The sequence below is a fragment of the Salvelinus namaycush genome, chromosome 26 (genome assembly GCF_016432855.1).
Source record: "Salvelinus namaycush isolate Seneca chromosome 26, SaNama_1.0, whole genome shotgun sequence".
Classification (NCBI taxonomy): domain Eukaryota; kingdom Metazoa; phylum Chordata; class Actinopteri; order Salmoniformes; family Salmonidae; genus Salvelinus; species Salvelinus namaycush.
In genome coordinates, this window is record NC_052332.1 from 33,161,791 (window position 1) to 33,177,112 (window position 15,322).

Consider the following 15,322-nt stretch of genomic DNA (forward strand, 5'->3'; position numbering starts at 1 on the left):
ACATTTGTGGCCTGCTGGAGGTAATTTTGCAGGGCTCTGGCAGTGCTCCTCCTTGCACAAAGGCGGAGGTAGCGGTCCTGCTGCTGGGTTGTTGCCCTCCACCGGCTCCTCCATGTCTCCTGATGTACTGGCCTGTCTCCTGGTAGCGCCTCCATGCTCTGGACACTACGCTGACAGACACAGCAAACCTTCTTGCCACAGCTCGCATTGATGTGCCATCCTGGATGAGCTGCACTACCTGAGCCACTTGTGTGGGTTGTAGACTCCGTCTCATGCTACCACTAGAGTGAGAGCACCGCCAGCATTCAAAAGTGACCAAAACATCAGCCAGGAAGCATAGGAACTGAGAAGTGGTCTGTGGTCACCACCTGCAGAATCACTCCTTTATTGGGGGTGTCTTGCTAATTGCCTATAATTTCCACCTTTTGTCTATTCCATTTGCACAACAGCATGTGAAATTTATTGTCAATCAGTGTTGCTTCCTAAGTGGACAGTTTGATTTCACAGAAGTGTGATTGACTTGGAGTTACATTGTGTGTCTAATTCCTCCCAAACCCGGATCCGGGAGCACCCCCACCAGTAAAAAGCTGACTAGCATAGCCTAGCATAGCGTCACAAGTAAATACTAGTATCTAAATATCATTAAATCACAAGTCCAAGACACCAGATGAAAGATACACTTCTTGTGAATCCAGCCATCATTTCTGATTTTTAAAATGTTTTACAGGGAAGACACAATATGTAAATCTATTAGCTAACCACGTTAGCAAAAGACACCACTTTTCTTACTCCACCATTTTTTTACTGCATCAGTAGCTATCACAAATTCGACCAAATAAAGATATAAATAGCCACTAACCAAGAAACAACTTTATCAGATGACAGTCTGATAACATATTTATTGTATAGCATATGTTTTGTTAGAAGAATGTGCATATTTCAGGTATAAATCATAGTTTACCATTGCAGCCACCATCACAACTCTCCCCAAAGCGACTAGAATAACTACAGAGAGCAACGTGTATTACCTAATTACTCATCATAAAACATTTCTTAAAAATACACAGCGTACAGCAATTGAAAGACACAGATCTTGTGAATCCAGACAATATTTCAGATTTTCTAAGTGTTTTACAGCGAAAACACAATATAGCGTTATATTAGCTTAGCACAATAGCAAACCACACAACAGCATTGATTTCAGCCAAACATAGCGATAACGTATTCACCACCAAAATATATTAATTTTTTCACTAACCTTCTCAGAATTCTTCAGATGACAGTCCTGTAACATCATATTACACAATGCATATAGAGTTTGTTCGAAAATGTGCATATTTAGCGGCACAAATCGTGCTTATACATTGAGAATAGTGTCCAAATACTCAAGCAATCTGTCCAGCGCCATCTTGGAAAGGCCCCTATTCTTATCGAAAACTATTCATAAACTTGACTAAAAAAATACAGGTTGGACAGCAATTGAAAGACAAATTAGTTCTTAATGCAATCGCTGAATTACATTTTTAAAATTAACAATACTGCGCAATACAGGGTGCGATAAAGCAAGGCTACACTGCAAGTAATGGCGTCTTATGCATTTGACTTTTTTCAACAGAACAATGAATTATCAGCATAAATAGTTCTTACTTTTTGATGACCTCCCATCAGAATCTTGGGATAGGTGTCCTTTGTCCAAAAGAATCGTTGCTAGGTTGTAGAATGTCGTCTTCCACGTTGCAATTAGCAGTAAACATTAGCCATGTGGGCCAGAGATACCCAACTTCCTACAGCGCCAAGAAAATAAATACCCGAAAATCGCAATATACTGACATAAACTGATATAATTCGGTTCAAAATAACAAGATTATGATGTCTTTAAAGCCTATATCGAATAAAAACAGAGCCGGATATAACTAGAAGCTTAAACGGGAGCTTCTAAAACGACATGCCAAGGTCCTCAGTGCGTCAGCGCGAAGAAGCAAAAGAAGGGACACATCGATTCCAATCAATTTATAGACTTTCTGATCTGCCTAGAGACTCCATTTCAAGGCCCTCTATTCGCTGACACCCAGGGGAAGGCGTATGCAGTGCATCTCAACCAATAGAAGACAGGCAAAGTTATACACAGGTCTGAGAACAGGTTGGAAAAATCTGCATTCTCAACTCCACATAGGGAAATTGCTCTAAGTCCAGTTCTGTTTCACTTACAGACACAATTCAAACGGTTTTAGAAACTAGAGAGTGTTTTCTATCCAATAGTAATAATAATATGCATATTGTACGAGCAAGAATTGAGTACGAGGCAGTTTAATTTGGGAACATCAAGAAAAAAATAGTGCTAACAGCTCCCCCTATTGACAATTAACACCATGTCCGACTTGGATCCAAGAATGGCTAACATGGGATCTGTGGGTTCTGAAAAAAACTACTCTTTCCCACTCAATTCCCCTCCATGAATTTGCATTGGTAACTTTATGAGCTTCAGAGAATATATCTAACCATGTCTCTTCACTTAAAACTGGATGAAGTTCACCTTACCACCTTTGTCTAAGAATCAATGTGTTATCTTGTTTCATGGCTGATAAAGCACTGTATAAGTTAGTTGTCTGTTGTCTGTATTGTTCCATGGCCGTGGGGGTGCCTTGTAACCTTATCCAGTTTTGGTGTTTGGATAGAAAGCTTCGTACTTGTAGATACCTGAAGAAGTCTGACCTTGGTATATTAAACTCAGAGCTCAGCCTTTCAAATTATTTTAGAGTACCCTTTTCATATAATTGATGGACGTATTGAAGTTTCAAATGTGCCCAGTTTCTAAAACCTGTGTCTAATTGTAGTGGCTTAAAACCCTTCATATGTACAATGGGTGATAACGCTGAGATTCCTGTTGAAAACTCGCTGCGTCTCTTTCCGTTCTTTTTATGTGGTTCCTGCCCATTTTCCACAACTCACTCAATATATGTTCCTCAGTGAATGGGAGTACAGGCAGAGGGACCAAAGTAAAGTCTGACTTTTCTATTTCCAGCCATCTTGTACCTGCAGCTTCAGACATTCTGTCATGGCCCTAAATTGGGTTGCAAGCCAGTAATGTTTCAGATTGGGGAGTGCACATCCTCCCTGTTTTAATTTATTTTTTTATTTTTATTGTAGTACTTTATATCTGACCCTGGGATGTCGTCCCTGCCAGATACATCTGGAGATGAGTTTGTCTAATAGCACAAACAGATTTTGGTGGTCAAATTGGAAGTGTTTGAAAGGGGAACAATAATCTAGGTAATACGTTCATTCGAATTGATTCTACACTTCCCGATAGGGTGAGGGGCAGCGCAGACCAGCAGTCCAGATCTCCTTTGATTCTATCTATCAGCTTGGTGTAGTTGGCTTTGTATAACTTATCAAGATCAGCAGCTATAGTATTTCCTAGATATGTGATAGCTTCATTTGACTACTTAAAAGAGAACAATGTTTTTATATAGGGGGTGATATGTGTATTTAAGGCCAGTGCTTCCGTTTTATTAACATTCATATTGTACCTGGAGTAACTGCCAAATTGATTTAAGACGTTCTATTAGCTTTGGGACAGACTTCACAGGATCAGACATAGCAGACCTATACTACAACATCGTCAGCGTACAATGATATTTTATGCATTTCATCCCCAACCTTTATTCCTTTAACATGTTGATGTATCTGTTCTGGTCTGTGCAGCACTTTCGCTTTCTAGAGGAGAGGAGGCGGGGCAGTAAGGAGAACTCCTCCCACCTCAGTGACACTCTGCCCCGTAAGAGGAGCCAGCAGGCCCTCAGTCACTACAGCAGCTCTACCCTGGGCCGTAGCCTCTCCCCTAAGGTGAGCATGGAGGACCAACCCCCCCTCCCTGGGCCGCAGCCTGTCCCCTAAGGTGAGCATGGGGGACCAACCTCCTCTGAGCATGGGGGACCAACCTCCCCTCCCTGGGCCGCAGCCTGTCCCCTAAGGTGAGCATGGGGGACCAACCTCATCTCCCTGGGCCGCAACCTGTCCCCTAAGGTGAGCATGGGGGACACACCTCACCTCCCTGGGCCGCAGCCTGTCCCCTAATGTGAGCATGGGGGACACACCTCCCCTCCCTGGGCCGCAGCCTGTCCCCTAAGGTGAGCATGGGGGACCAACCTCATCTCCCTGGGCTGCAACCTGTCCCCTAAGGTGAGCATGGGGGACACACCTCACCTCCCTGGGCCGCAGCCTGTCCCCTAATGTGAGCATGGGGGACACACCTCACCTCCCTGGGCCGCAACCTGTCCCCTAAGGTGAGCATGGGGGACACACCTCACCTCCCTGGGCCGCAGCCTGTCCCCTAATGTGAGCATGGGGGACACACCTCACCTCCCTGGGCCGCAGCCTGTCCCCTAAGGTGAGCATGGGGGACCAACCTCACCTCCCTGGGCTGCAGCCTGTCCCCTAATGTGAGCATGGGGGAGCCAGACCAACCTCCTCTTCCTGGGGGCAGCCTGTCCCCTAAGGTGAGCATGGGGGACCAACCTCCCCTCCCTGGGCCGCAGCCTGTCCCCTAAGGGGAGCATAGGCAACCAACCTCCTTTTCCTGGGGGCAGCTTGTTCCCTAAGGTGAGCATGGGGGACCAACCTCCCCTCCCTGGGCCGCAGCCTGTCCCCTAAGGGGAGCATAGGCAACCAACCTCCACTTCCTGGGGGCAACCTGTTCCCTAAGGTGAGCATGGGGGACCAACCTCACCTCCCTGGGCCGCAGCCTGTCCCCTAAGGTGAGCATGGGGGACCAACCTCCCCTCCCTGGGCTGCAGCCTGTCCCCTAATGTGAGCATGGGGGAGCCAGACCAACCTCCTCTTCCTGGGGGCAGCCTGTCCCCCAAGGTGAGCATTTGGGGAACCAGATCAACCTCTCCTCCCTGGGGCGTGCTGGGCAGAGGACAACCACAGGGGTTAGATCAGCAGTGCACAACTCTAGTCACTCAGGACCTTAATTTCTCTAAATGTAATCATTAATTGATAATGCCATTGAATCCCAGAGTCCCCGCATCTGATTACTGGAGCATTGGGTTAGAGAGACACTTACCAGGTCATCTCACTCTCTGTTGTGTCCGTCTGTCTACTCTGCAGTCCCACCTGCCCCTGTCCCAGAGCTCCAGCTGTGGTAGTATCATCCCCCGGGGCTTCTCTATCTCTCCCAGAGTTCTGGAAACTCGACGCCTGCTCAAGGGTGAGCAAAAACAGTTTTTTGTTTTGTGAACTTATGTGCATGTCTGGGCATACTTCAATTTGTATTTTGTTTTTATGATGATGACCTATTGTCTAGAAGTTCAATATTAGTTGTCCGTAGCTTATGGCTGCCTACACCATAACCCCACCACCACCATGGGGCACTCTGTTCACAACGTTGACATCAGCAAACTACTCACCCACACGACGCCATTCGCCCAGTACAGTTGAAACCGGGATTAATCCGGGAAGAGCACACTTCTCCAGTGTGTCAGTGGCTATCGAAGGTGAGCATTTTCCCACTGAAGTCAGTTACGACGCCGAACTGCAGTCAGGTCAAGACCCTGGTGAGGAGGATGAGCACGCAGATGAGCTTCCCTGAGACAGTTTCTGACAGTTTGTGCAGAAATTCTTCGCTTGTGCAAACCTACAGTTTCATCAGCTGTCCGGGTGGCTGGTTTAAGACGATCCCGCAGGTGAAGAAACCGGATGTGGAGGTCCTGGGCTGACATGGTTACACATGGTCTGTAGTTGTCGGGCCGGTTGGACGCACTGCCAAATTCTCTAAAACGACGTCGGAGGCGGCTTATGGTAGAGACATGAACATTACATTCCTGCAGTCAGCATGCCAATTGCACTCTCCCTCAAAACTTGAGACATCTGTGGCATTGTGTTGTGTGACAAAACTGCACATTTTAGAGTGGCCAGCACAAGATGCACCTGTGTAATGATCATGCTGTTTCATGATATGCCACACCTGTCAGGTGGATGGATTATCTTGGCAATGGAGAAATGCTCACTAACAGGGATGTAAACACATTTGTGCACAACATTTTAGAGAAATAAGCTTTTTGTACAAATGGAACATTTCTGGGATCTTTTATTTCAACTCATGAAACATGGGACCAACACTTAACATGTTCCGTTTATATTTTTGTTCAGTGTTGTAACACCATCTCATTATCTCTCTGTCTCTCTCTAGCTTTTCTCTAATCATTCATGGATTCCCTGCCTCTCTCCGTACCTGCTGCCTGTTTCTCACGGCATGCTAGCTACATGCTGCAGAGATAGACATTCATAGCTTTTCCTTTCTTGAGTGGTCAATATTGCATGTCAGGCTGTTCGTTAACATGGACTGCCACAGGGCATCTTTCCCCCAGTGTCCATTAGCATCGGTCTGAGCAGGAAAGACATATTCAGCTATACTCTGATAGTATCTCAAGCAGAAGTAACTAGAGCCTTTGGGAACAGGTCTGAGGGGGTTGAATGACCATGCCCATTTCAGTGTTGGAGGGGAATATACTATTTGTGTGTCAGCAATGCTCTCTGACCAACTGCAAATAAGTTGGGACAGTTAACCAGCAACAAACATTTTAAAATGTTTAATCTAATCTGATAAAACGCTTCATAAAGAGTATGTCTGTCTGTGTGTCCTTCTGTCTCTCAGCAGGCCATAGCCACCTGTACATGAGTGAGAACAGACAGAGACTGGTTGACCTGTGTAGCAGGACCGTGTCTGAGTCCAATGTCTTCCTGGACCCCTTCCACTACGCAGACAATGGCCATGGCTTTGACACGCTCAGTATGGACAGCTCTGACAGCATGGAGACCAGCATCTCTGCCTGCTCCCCAGACAACATCTCCAGGTGATAGAGATAACTGTAGGACCATTGTTCAAGTAGAACAATGATTCAAGTAGGCCCACTGTTAAAGTATGACCATTTTTAGCTCAGTGTGACATTAGTTTAAAGAGCATTTTTATTCAGAGGAGAACCGGGGGCATGGCATGTAAGAGACATGTTATGAATTAGAGAGATGTGACTCAGCATCATTCCATATTATGGTTCTTTACAAGTTCTGTGATTTTAAGCGAAGCGTGCAGGAGTGAGGCTGAGTGAAGCGTTCAGGAGTGAAGCTGAGTGAAGCGTTCAGGCGTGAAGCTGTGTGAAGCATTCAGGTGTGAAGCGGGCAGGAGTGAAGCTGAGTGAAGTGTTCAGGCGTGAAGCTGAGTGAAGCGTTCAGGTGTGAAGCTGAGTGAAGCATTCAGGTGTGAAGCTGAGTGAAGCGTTCAGGCGTGAAGCTGAGTGAAGCGTTCAGGCGTGAAGCTGAGTGAAGCGTTCAGGCGTGAAGCTGAGTGAAGCGTTCAGGAGTGAAGCTGAGTGAAGCGTTCAGGTGTGAAGCTGAGTGAAGCGTTCAGGTGTGAAGCTGAGTGAAGCGTTCAGGTGTGAAGCTGAGTGAAGCGTTCAGGTGTGAAGCTGAGTGAAGTGTTCAGGTGTGAAGCTGAGTGAAGCGTGCAGGAGTGAAGCTGAGTGAAGCGTTCAGGTGTGAAGCTGAGTGAAGGGGGCAGGAGTGAAGCTGAGTGAAGTGTTCAGGAGTGAAGCTGAGTGAAGCGTTCAGGTGTGAAGCTGAGTGAAGCGGGCAGGAGTGAAGCTGAGTGAAGTGTTCAGGTGTGAAGCTGAGTGAAGCGTGCAGGAGTGAAGCTGAGTGAAGCGGGCAGGAGTGAAGCTGAGTGAAGCGTTCAGGTGTGAAGCTGAGTGAAGCGGGCAGGAGTGAAGCTGAGTGAAGTGTTCAGGAGTGAAGCTGGGTGAAGTGTTCAGGAGTGAAGCTGAGTGAAGTGTTCAGGTGTGAAGCTGAGTGAAGCGTGCAGGAGTGAAGCTGAGTGAAGTGTTCAGGCGTGAAGCTGAACGAAGCATGCAGGAGTGAGGCAGGGTGAGAGCCCCAGTTGGAGGGCTGACTAGCAGGGAGTGGGGTGGCTGAGGCTGGTGCAGAAGGGTCAGGTTACACACACAGCTGAGGTTTGGAGATCCAGCCCATCAGTACTGTTACTGTGTCGCTGGGATAGTGCCAAGAGGCTGAATCTGATGTGAGTAAAGAGCTTGTTTGTGTGCTTGTTTGTTGGTGCTTGGTTGTCTGTTGTAGAGAAGAGGCTGTGTTTGTTTAAACCAAAAGTATGCTTTTTGGATCCTTTGTTGTTACAACGTGTGTGTTATTGTCTTTAATCAAGTACTAGTACTTTGTCAACCATGTTCTTGTCAGAAATAATCAGTTAGATGAAATCAGTTGAACCCTCAGACAAAAGTTGATTATGCTTAACAGACACATGGTTCTGCAGACTGTTTTCCATTAGATCTCATGCTTCATGATTCATTCTAAATCTTTAGGATATCCTGTTACAATGGGAAAACAATGTTTATTTATAGATCTCTGCATGTGTCGGCAGGTAGCCTAAAAAGAAACACATTTATCAACATAAGAGGTCTCCAAATCATTACTCTGAATTGACCGAGGTGGACCAGAACATTTACTTGTGGGATCAGAACATTTTATTTTGTTAGTGAGGATGCTGAACGTGTCTTGGCCATATGTTGTCCAGCTGTCTCACACCCAGTTTTATAAGCAGAAGAGGTGTTTTTTAATAAGCAGAAGAGGTGTGTTTTCTACTTTACTGATTCTGTACACCTAGGACCACCCTGAAAGTTAAAATTGGTTAAGTGTGTGAGAGTTAAATAAAGGTCACATTTAAAAAATAAAAAAGTGTGTGAGTGTGATCTTGGTCAGTCCATGCAGTATATACAGGATGGAAAAATATGAGAGCAAATGTATGGTCTATACGTTGAACAGAATGTGATGGTATGACTGGTGCAGAGGTGCAGTGTTTGTTAACTTTATAGTAAGGGCCCTGGTCTGGAATTTAACTCACACTTAATAGGTTCCAGGATGGACAGTCCTTTTTCTGGTGGGCGTGTGTACTCTCCTTGCTTTGTGTTTATGAAACCTTTTTCCACAGTGCCAGCAGATCCAACGTAGGAAAGATTAAGGAGATGGAACGTTTGTTACGAGAAGCCCAGGCTGACAAGCATCGACTCCTTGAGCACAAGGTAATGAAGCCTTCATAACTAAAACCATCTCTACTGTCCTTTTTGTGTGTGTGTGTTGACCATGCTGTAACTTTCTGTGTGTGGCGTGTATAGGAGCGTGAGATGGAGGTGCGTAGGCAGGCCCTGGAGGAGGAGCGGAGGAGGAGGGAGGACCTGGAGAAGAGACTGCAGGAGGAGACCAGCAGGAGGCAGAAAATGATCGAGAGGGAGGTGAAGTTACGCGAGAAACAGAGGGCACAGGTGAGAGATCCAGAAAGGGATGGGCCAAGATTCATAATACCAATCATTTCAGATGCATGGTAATTTAATTAGGCCATAGCTTGAAAATGCTTTTAAGCAACTATGACATTTGAAAGAAAAATGTCTATCAGATCTTTAGCTTTCAGGCATGGGCTCTACACAGACCAGACACCTCTGACCCCTGTCCCCAGGCCCGGCCGCTGACACGCTACCTCCCTCAGAGGAAGGATGACTTTGACCTCCATGGTCACATCGAGGCAGCTGGACACAACCCAGACAACTGCTACCACCTGGCCATCACAAATAAAACCTGCAGAGGGTTCCTGGTCAAGATGGGTGGTAAGATCAAGACCTGGAAAAAACGCTGGTTTGTCTTTGACCGGAACCGCAAGACCCTGGCCTACTACGCAGGTACCTTCTACTATCTCTCCCTCTCTTTCTCTCTCCTTCTTCTACTTCTGACATTCTCTCTCTCTCTCTCTTCTCTCTCTTCTATCTCTTCTCTCTCTCTTCTGTCTCTGTCTGTTGCAGCTGTAAATGGTAGATTAATCAGAGCACTGCAAGAAAAGCAGTGATGACATCATCACCATCAAGCTATGCTGTTTTACTCTGGAAATCTAGGAAGAGCTTTGATTCAAGTGTTTTTTGTTTCACCACCCATAAACATGGTCATTCCAGTGCTACAGTGTGTGCTCTCTTACAGACAAACATGAGGTCAAGATGAAAGGGGTCATATACTTCCAAGCTATAGAAGAGGTTTACTATGACCATTTAAAGAATGCACACAAGGTAAGGGACAAATGATATACACATTTAAAGTATTGAAGTATCCGTATTTTATGCTAAGAAACACATTTTTTTAAACTATAGTGACATTGCTTTTCTTTTTGCTCCGTCTTTTGCCCCCACCCTCCCTCCCTTCCACATTTAAAGTATTGAAGTATCCGTATTTTATGCTAAGAAACACATTTTTTTAAACTATAGTGACATTGCTTTTCTTTTTGCTCCGTCTTTTGCCCCCACCCTCCCTCCCTTCCAGAGCCCTAACCCATGTCTGACGTTTAGTGTGAAGACCCATGACAGGGTGTACTACATGGTGTCTCCCTCCCCTGAGGCTATGCGCATCTGGATGGACGTCATCGTTACAGGGGCGGAGGGATACATGCAATTCATGGTCTAAACCAGTGGCGGCTGGTGATTGGCTGAATGCCCGGGGCGCGAGGTGGTTGGAATTGTCAACAAAGCAGCATAACATATGATGCCAAGTTTTCGAGCTACTGGTAGTTTCTTTGAGAAGATATATAAAGCGATCTGTGCATTTGAACAACAGCATAAATGACCACTGCTGCACATGCTGCCACTGTTTTGAACAGATTAGATTATACTATTTAGAATGAGAAGCAGGTCATGAACAAACGGGAACGTAACAAGCATGCAGATGCAGTAAGTGAAAACACATTATCTAACTGGTGTAATATAGCTAATATACTGTCACAAAGCATGATGCGCTAGCCAGTTCATTCTGAATATTTTCCATATTTCCGAGTTAGATATTAGTTTAGAAAGACTTGAAATTGGCATGGGAGCTAACTACCTAGCAAGTTACCAGATAGCTATAACTAGCTAGCTGCTTGTCAAAGGTAGATAACTGGTTAATTTTACAAAACAATCTACTAAACTATTTCTCAATGTTTATAAAAATGACTATCTGGCTTAATTAATTTGATCATGCTGTTTCAGTCCACACTACATGTCGCCCTGTCACCTACAAGAGAACCAAATGAACAACATGGGGGGAAACAATACAATTGGCCAGCCACCGTCATGCTTTTTTGTCCTACCAGATCCCCAATGAGAAAGTTCTAGCTAGTGTATCCCTCTGTCTTTCGACACTTGTTGGATGTAGATGTCAGGTCCCAGGCTCCAATGACCGTTATGGCTATTTATTTACAAGTTAATTACAATTAGATTGTTGCTTTAGCGCCATCTGTACTTGATAGAGCACACATCTGTACCTGATCTGGCGCGAGAGCCTCATTGGGAGGGAGTCTAGAACAGACCCAGAAGTTCTGATAGAGCATGCATTTGAGCGCCCCAGGACAGTCCATTAACTTTGTACTGTTATAATTTATGCTAAGAAATCCTGCGATTTCATTGGGGCAGTTCCCCCTCATAGCAAATAATTGGCAAGACAATATAAGCAATGTTTGCATGGCATATGCACCCGCGAGGGACAGAGTAGTAAGTAACTGAACAGCTGTTGTTTGTTTTTTTTAAATAGGAACATGTACACATTTACTGCACTTTTATGAGCATTTAAAACATAATTCATGAATTATATAATATATACTGTATTTTTATATGAGTATTTTTTATACAAATATTTTTTGTTGACCAATCACAATTGGGGCACCGCCCCTAACGCCCTAATGGGCGGGCCGCTACTGGTCTAAACAATCCCCCATCCTGACCCCAGACTCTCAGATGACTAACAAACAGGGAATATACTCTCCTCCAGTCCCATCGGTGCCTAAAAGACAAAACAAGTTGACTGGTCAGGTTTGAGAACCTCTGTGACCTCAGCACAATACCCTTCTGGTTTTTAGCTTTGTAACCACTTTTATTTCTGTCTTACTTCAGTGAGCCCAGCTCTCTCCTCCTCTTCCGGATTCAGCTGATGTAATGGTAATCTGATACTTCGCAGTCTAGCAGGGAAGGACTTCCTATGGAGGTTTGGGTGCCCAGTGCCGCTTGTTCATTCGGAAGGACTTACTCAGAAGATTCTGATACTTATCGCTTTACGTTTGGAGAGGAGCCTTTTGGCACCTTAACATGGTTTACCCTCATAATATTTCAGGACTGTTAATGACCCAGAGTCTATGTCTGAGGTGTATTATGTAGTCTGATAGGCTCACAGTGTACTAGAGATTACTGCCCATTCAGGACAAGATACTTCTCTTCCATTGTGGCATAGTGAGATTACACATCGAATCGAAACCTTTAAAGTAGAATATATTATTCATATTATTTATGAGTAGAATCATAGGATTGAGACTGCCATTGGATATAATATTATAATATATGCCATTTCACAGACGCTTTAATCCAAAGCGATTTACTGTCATGCATGAATGTATTTCACGTACGGGTAGTCCCGGGAATCAAACCCACTACCCTGGCGTTGCAAGGCCCATGCACTCCCAATTGAGCTACAATTGAGCTAACGCCTCTACTTCTCTGGGTTGAGAAGAGGACCAGGGCCTGGTTTCCCAAAAGCATCTTAAGGCTCAATGGTTCTAAAGATGAATTTAGCCTTAAGATGCTTTTGGGAAACCGGGCCCAGATTGATTAAAGGAACACAAGCTGTCCCATCCTTTTCATCATCCAAATTGACCTGGCTGTTGATTGGTCAACCAAAGCTCTCCCTCTGTTTTCCTTCCAGCTGGACAGTCTCTTTTTTCCCTCAAACACTCCCTCTCTCTCTGGGGCCAAACCCTCCAGAGACTGTCTAGCATCTGCACAGACTGAGAGGACAATATGTCCCTCCAGTGGAAAACCCAAGGTGATGCACATCACCGATGTGTGTCCTTTGTACCCTACTGTTGCTCAGGAACGTGGAGATAACAGGGAAACCCTGAAACACCAGGGACTTGAAGGGTTTGAAAGTACCTCTCTCAGCACTACGTACCAAAGACATACCATGTCTGTATTTAATATGGAAATCATGGAAATGGAACCTTAAGGCTCCACAAAGGGCTACTTACCGGGTGTGGAAGGCATTGACACTGTGTGTGTGTGTGCGTGCGTGCGCCATACAGCTAAAATAAGTTAGCAAAAACATTCCAGGGCACTTCCAGTACTAGTTCAAATGAAATGTTTTAATGGAGCATGGCATTGTATATTGTGCCTTTATGTGAGTTGTGTTTTATGACATGTAGTGTAATATCATGCTGCCAGTGGGCTGGGTGCAGCTCCCTACCCGATTAATGGGCTCATTCATTTCTGAAAGTTTGAGAAGCGTTGCGTCGTGCCTAAGAACAGCCCTTAGCCGTGGTATATTGGCCATATATCACAAACCCAGAGGAGCTTATTGCTATTATAAACTGGTTACAAACGTAATTAGAGCAGAAAAACTAAACGTTTTGTCATACCCGTGGTATACGGTCTGATATACCATGGCTTTCAGCCAATCAGAATTCAGGGCTCAAACCACCCAGTTTATAATTTGAGTTAATACACAGTCGCTATAAACCTGTGCAGTACTTGGATATACTTACTACTTTTAAAATTACTTTTTGGGTCACAAATAATGGCACATTAATTTATATTAGTTTAATTTTCTTTTTGTTGTTTAACAAATATATTAATATTTGTCAGTAGTATGTGCATGTTGAACAAACAAATCAGCTATTTGTGTGAAACCAAAGAGCAATGCAATCTGCAGTATTCTAGGGAGATATATGAAGTCATGGAAAAAAGAAAATGCGATTCTACTTATTTGACCCAGGTATCTTAGCTGATATATTTGTAATTATGACTGTGATAAAAAAAAGCTATGATAATTGTAAGATGTAATGATACTGAAATGGCTCCCTCATTCACCATGAACTCACAGGTAGAATGTAGTAGCAAGGTCGCTGACTGTCAATGAGGTGACTGCGGGAGTGCACACGAGACCAAAGGGACTTCTCTGACAGTGTTGCGGAGGTGACAGCAGGTTAGCTCACAGGGAATCTTTCACAGTGTTATGAAGAGGTGACTGACAAGCTCTCTGTGACCAGTTGTCTTTTAAAGGAGGATCCCCTATGTGCTTAGTCTGTGTGACTACACAATACGGGCACACTTTTCAGGTATTATCCATGTATAAGTTACCAAGGAAAAAATTCAACATATCTGCAACACTTTTTTGATGCATTTAAAATATATGTTTTGTATTTTTATATGAAGAGTGTTATTGTTAATCCTGCATGTTTTTTAAACAAATGTAAGAATAAATCATATACGTTTACTAATTTGTTTCATGTTACTATTGTTATTCCACTATATTTATACTTCAGTCCTAAATATTTTGTCAAATATTGTATTGAGCGTGTTGCTCTAACAAGGAGAGGAAGTAACTTTGAGATCCAACTGCTACAAAGGGAGGCTTACTGGATATCCTATCTAAAAACATTGACCCCTAGTGGTCTGAATATTGACTTTGAACAATTCTCTCTTTTATGAACAAGTCTTATACATTTATATATTCTTTCTACAGCTTATTAGCGTACACCTAATATGTTCCCCCTGTTGATGATGCTTATTATGCATTCAGGTTGAACCAACAAATATGAAATGAACTAGGAGACAATTAAATATGTGAAATTGAATTCAACAATAATGTATGTTGACGCTAATATTATGTACAATATTCAATTATGTTTCCATATGATAACAATAGCCTAATATATTTAATATGCCATGAACTATTATTTTTTGACAGTTTCACTCAATTGATTCTAATTAACTTAATAATTATTGGTTGCACTAATTGCACTGTTTGTCTAAATAACCTGGTTCAAGCATTCTTGACGTCACCCTGAAGCAGGCAGAGTGATTCCGAGACATTGGTGATTTACCCAATAAACGACTGGGAGTTGATAGATGGTGTGTGCAACTCTCCTTATTTTTATAGTTTATAGTTTATTCGCCGTTAGTCAGCACTTCCACATAAAATCATTTTCTGGGTGTTGTGCCAGCTCATGTTTTTTATTCAAATATTGTAACGGTGAAAATATTCAACATGTATGGACCATAATCATGTTTTGTTGTATTTTATAGATTGTAGTGTAGCCAGTTAGTTATTAAGGTGTATATGAAATGCAAAGTGTTCTGCTGCCTTTACACTAGCTAACTGTCTTCACTTGTGAACTAGTGACCTAATTTGCAAACTCCTACATGGCTCAGAGTATCCATCTGGTGCACACTAATTAGCCAATTTCTTTCTGCTTAAC

The 15,322-nt window shown here is 43.8% G+C and overlaps 1 protein-coding gene across 1 annotated transcript in view; it reads left to right on the plus strand.

The window, feature by feature from the left end:
* The window catches only part of LOC120021092 (pleckstrin homology-like domain family B member 2), a 41,882-nt gene extending 27,541 nt beyond the window's left edge, over window positions 1-14,341 (plus strand). The window contains exons 11-18 of the mRNA XM_038964733.1: window positions 3,706-3,846; window positions 5,113-5,212; window positions 6,659-6,857; window positions 8,999-9,089; window positions 9,183-9,329; window positions 9,521-9,740; window positions 10,033-10,118; window positions 10,369-14,341. Coding sequence (XP_038820661.1) covers window positions 3,706-3,846; window positions 5,113-5,212; window positions 6,659-6,857; window positions 8,999-9,089; window positions 9,183-9,329; window positions 9,521-9,740; window positions 10,033-10,118; window positions 10,369-10,509 — 1,125 coding nt within the window. The 3' untranslated portion in view covers window positions 10,510-14,341. The remainder of the gene's footprint in view (window positions 1-3,705; window positions 3,847-5,112; window positions 5,213-6,658; window positions 6,858-8,998; window positions 9,090-9,182; window positions 9,330-9,520; window positions 9,741-10,032; window positions 10,119-10,368) is intronic.
* Window positions 14,342-15,322: the final 981 nt, after the last annotated feature.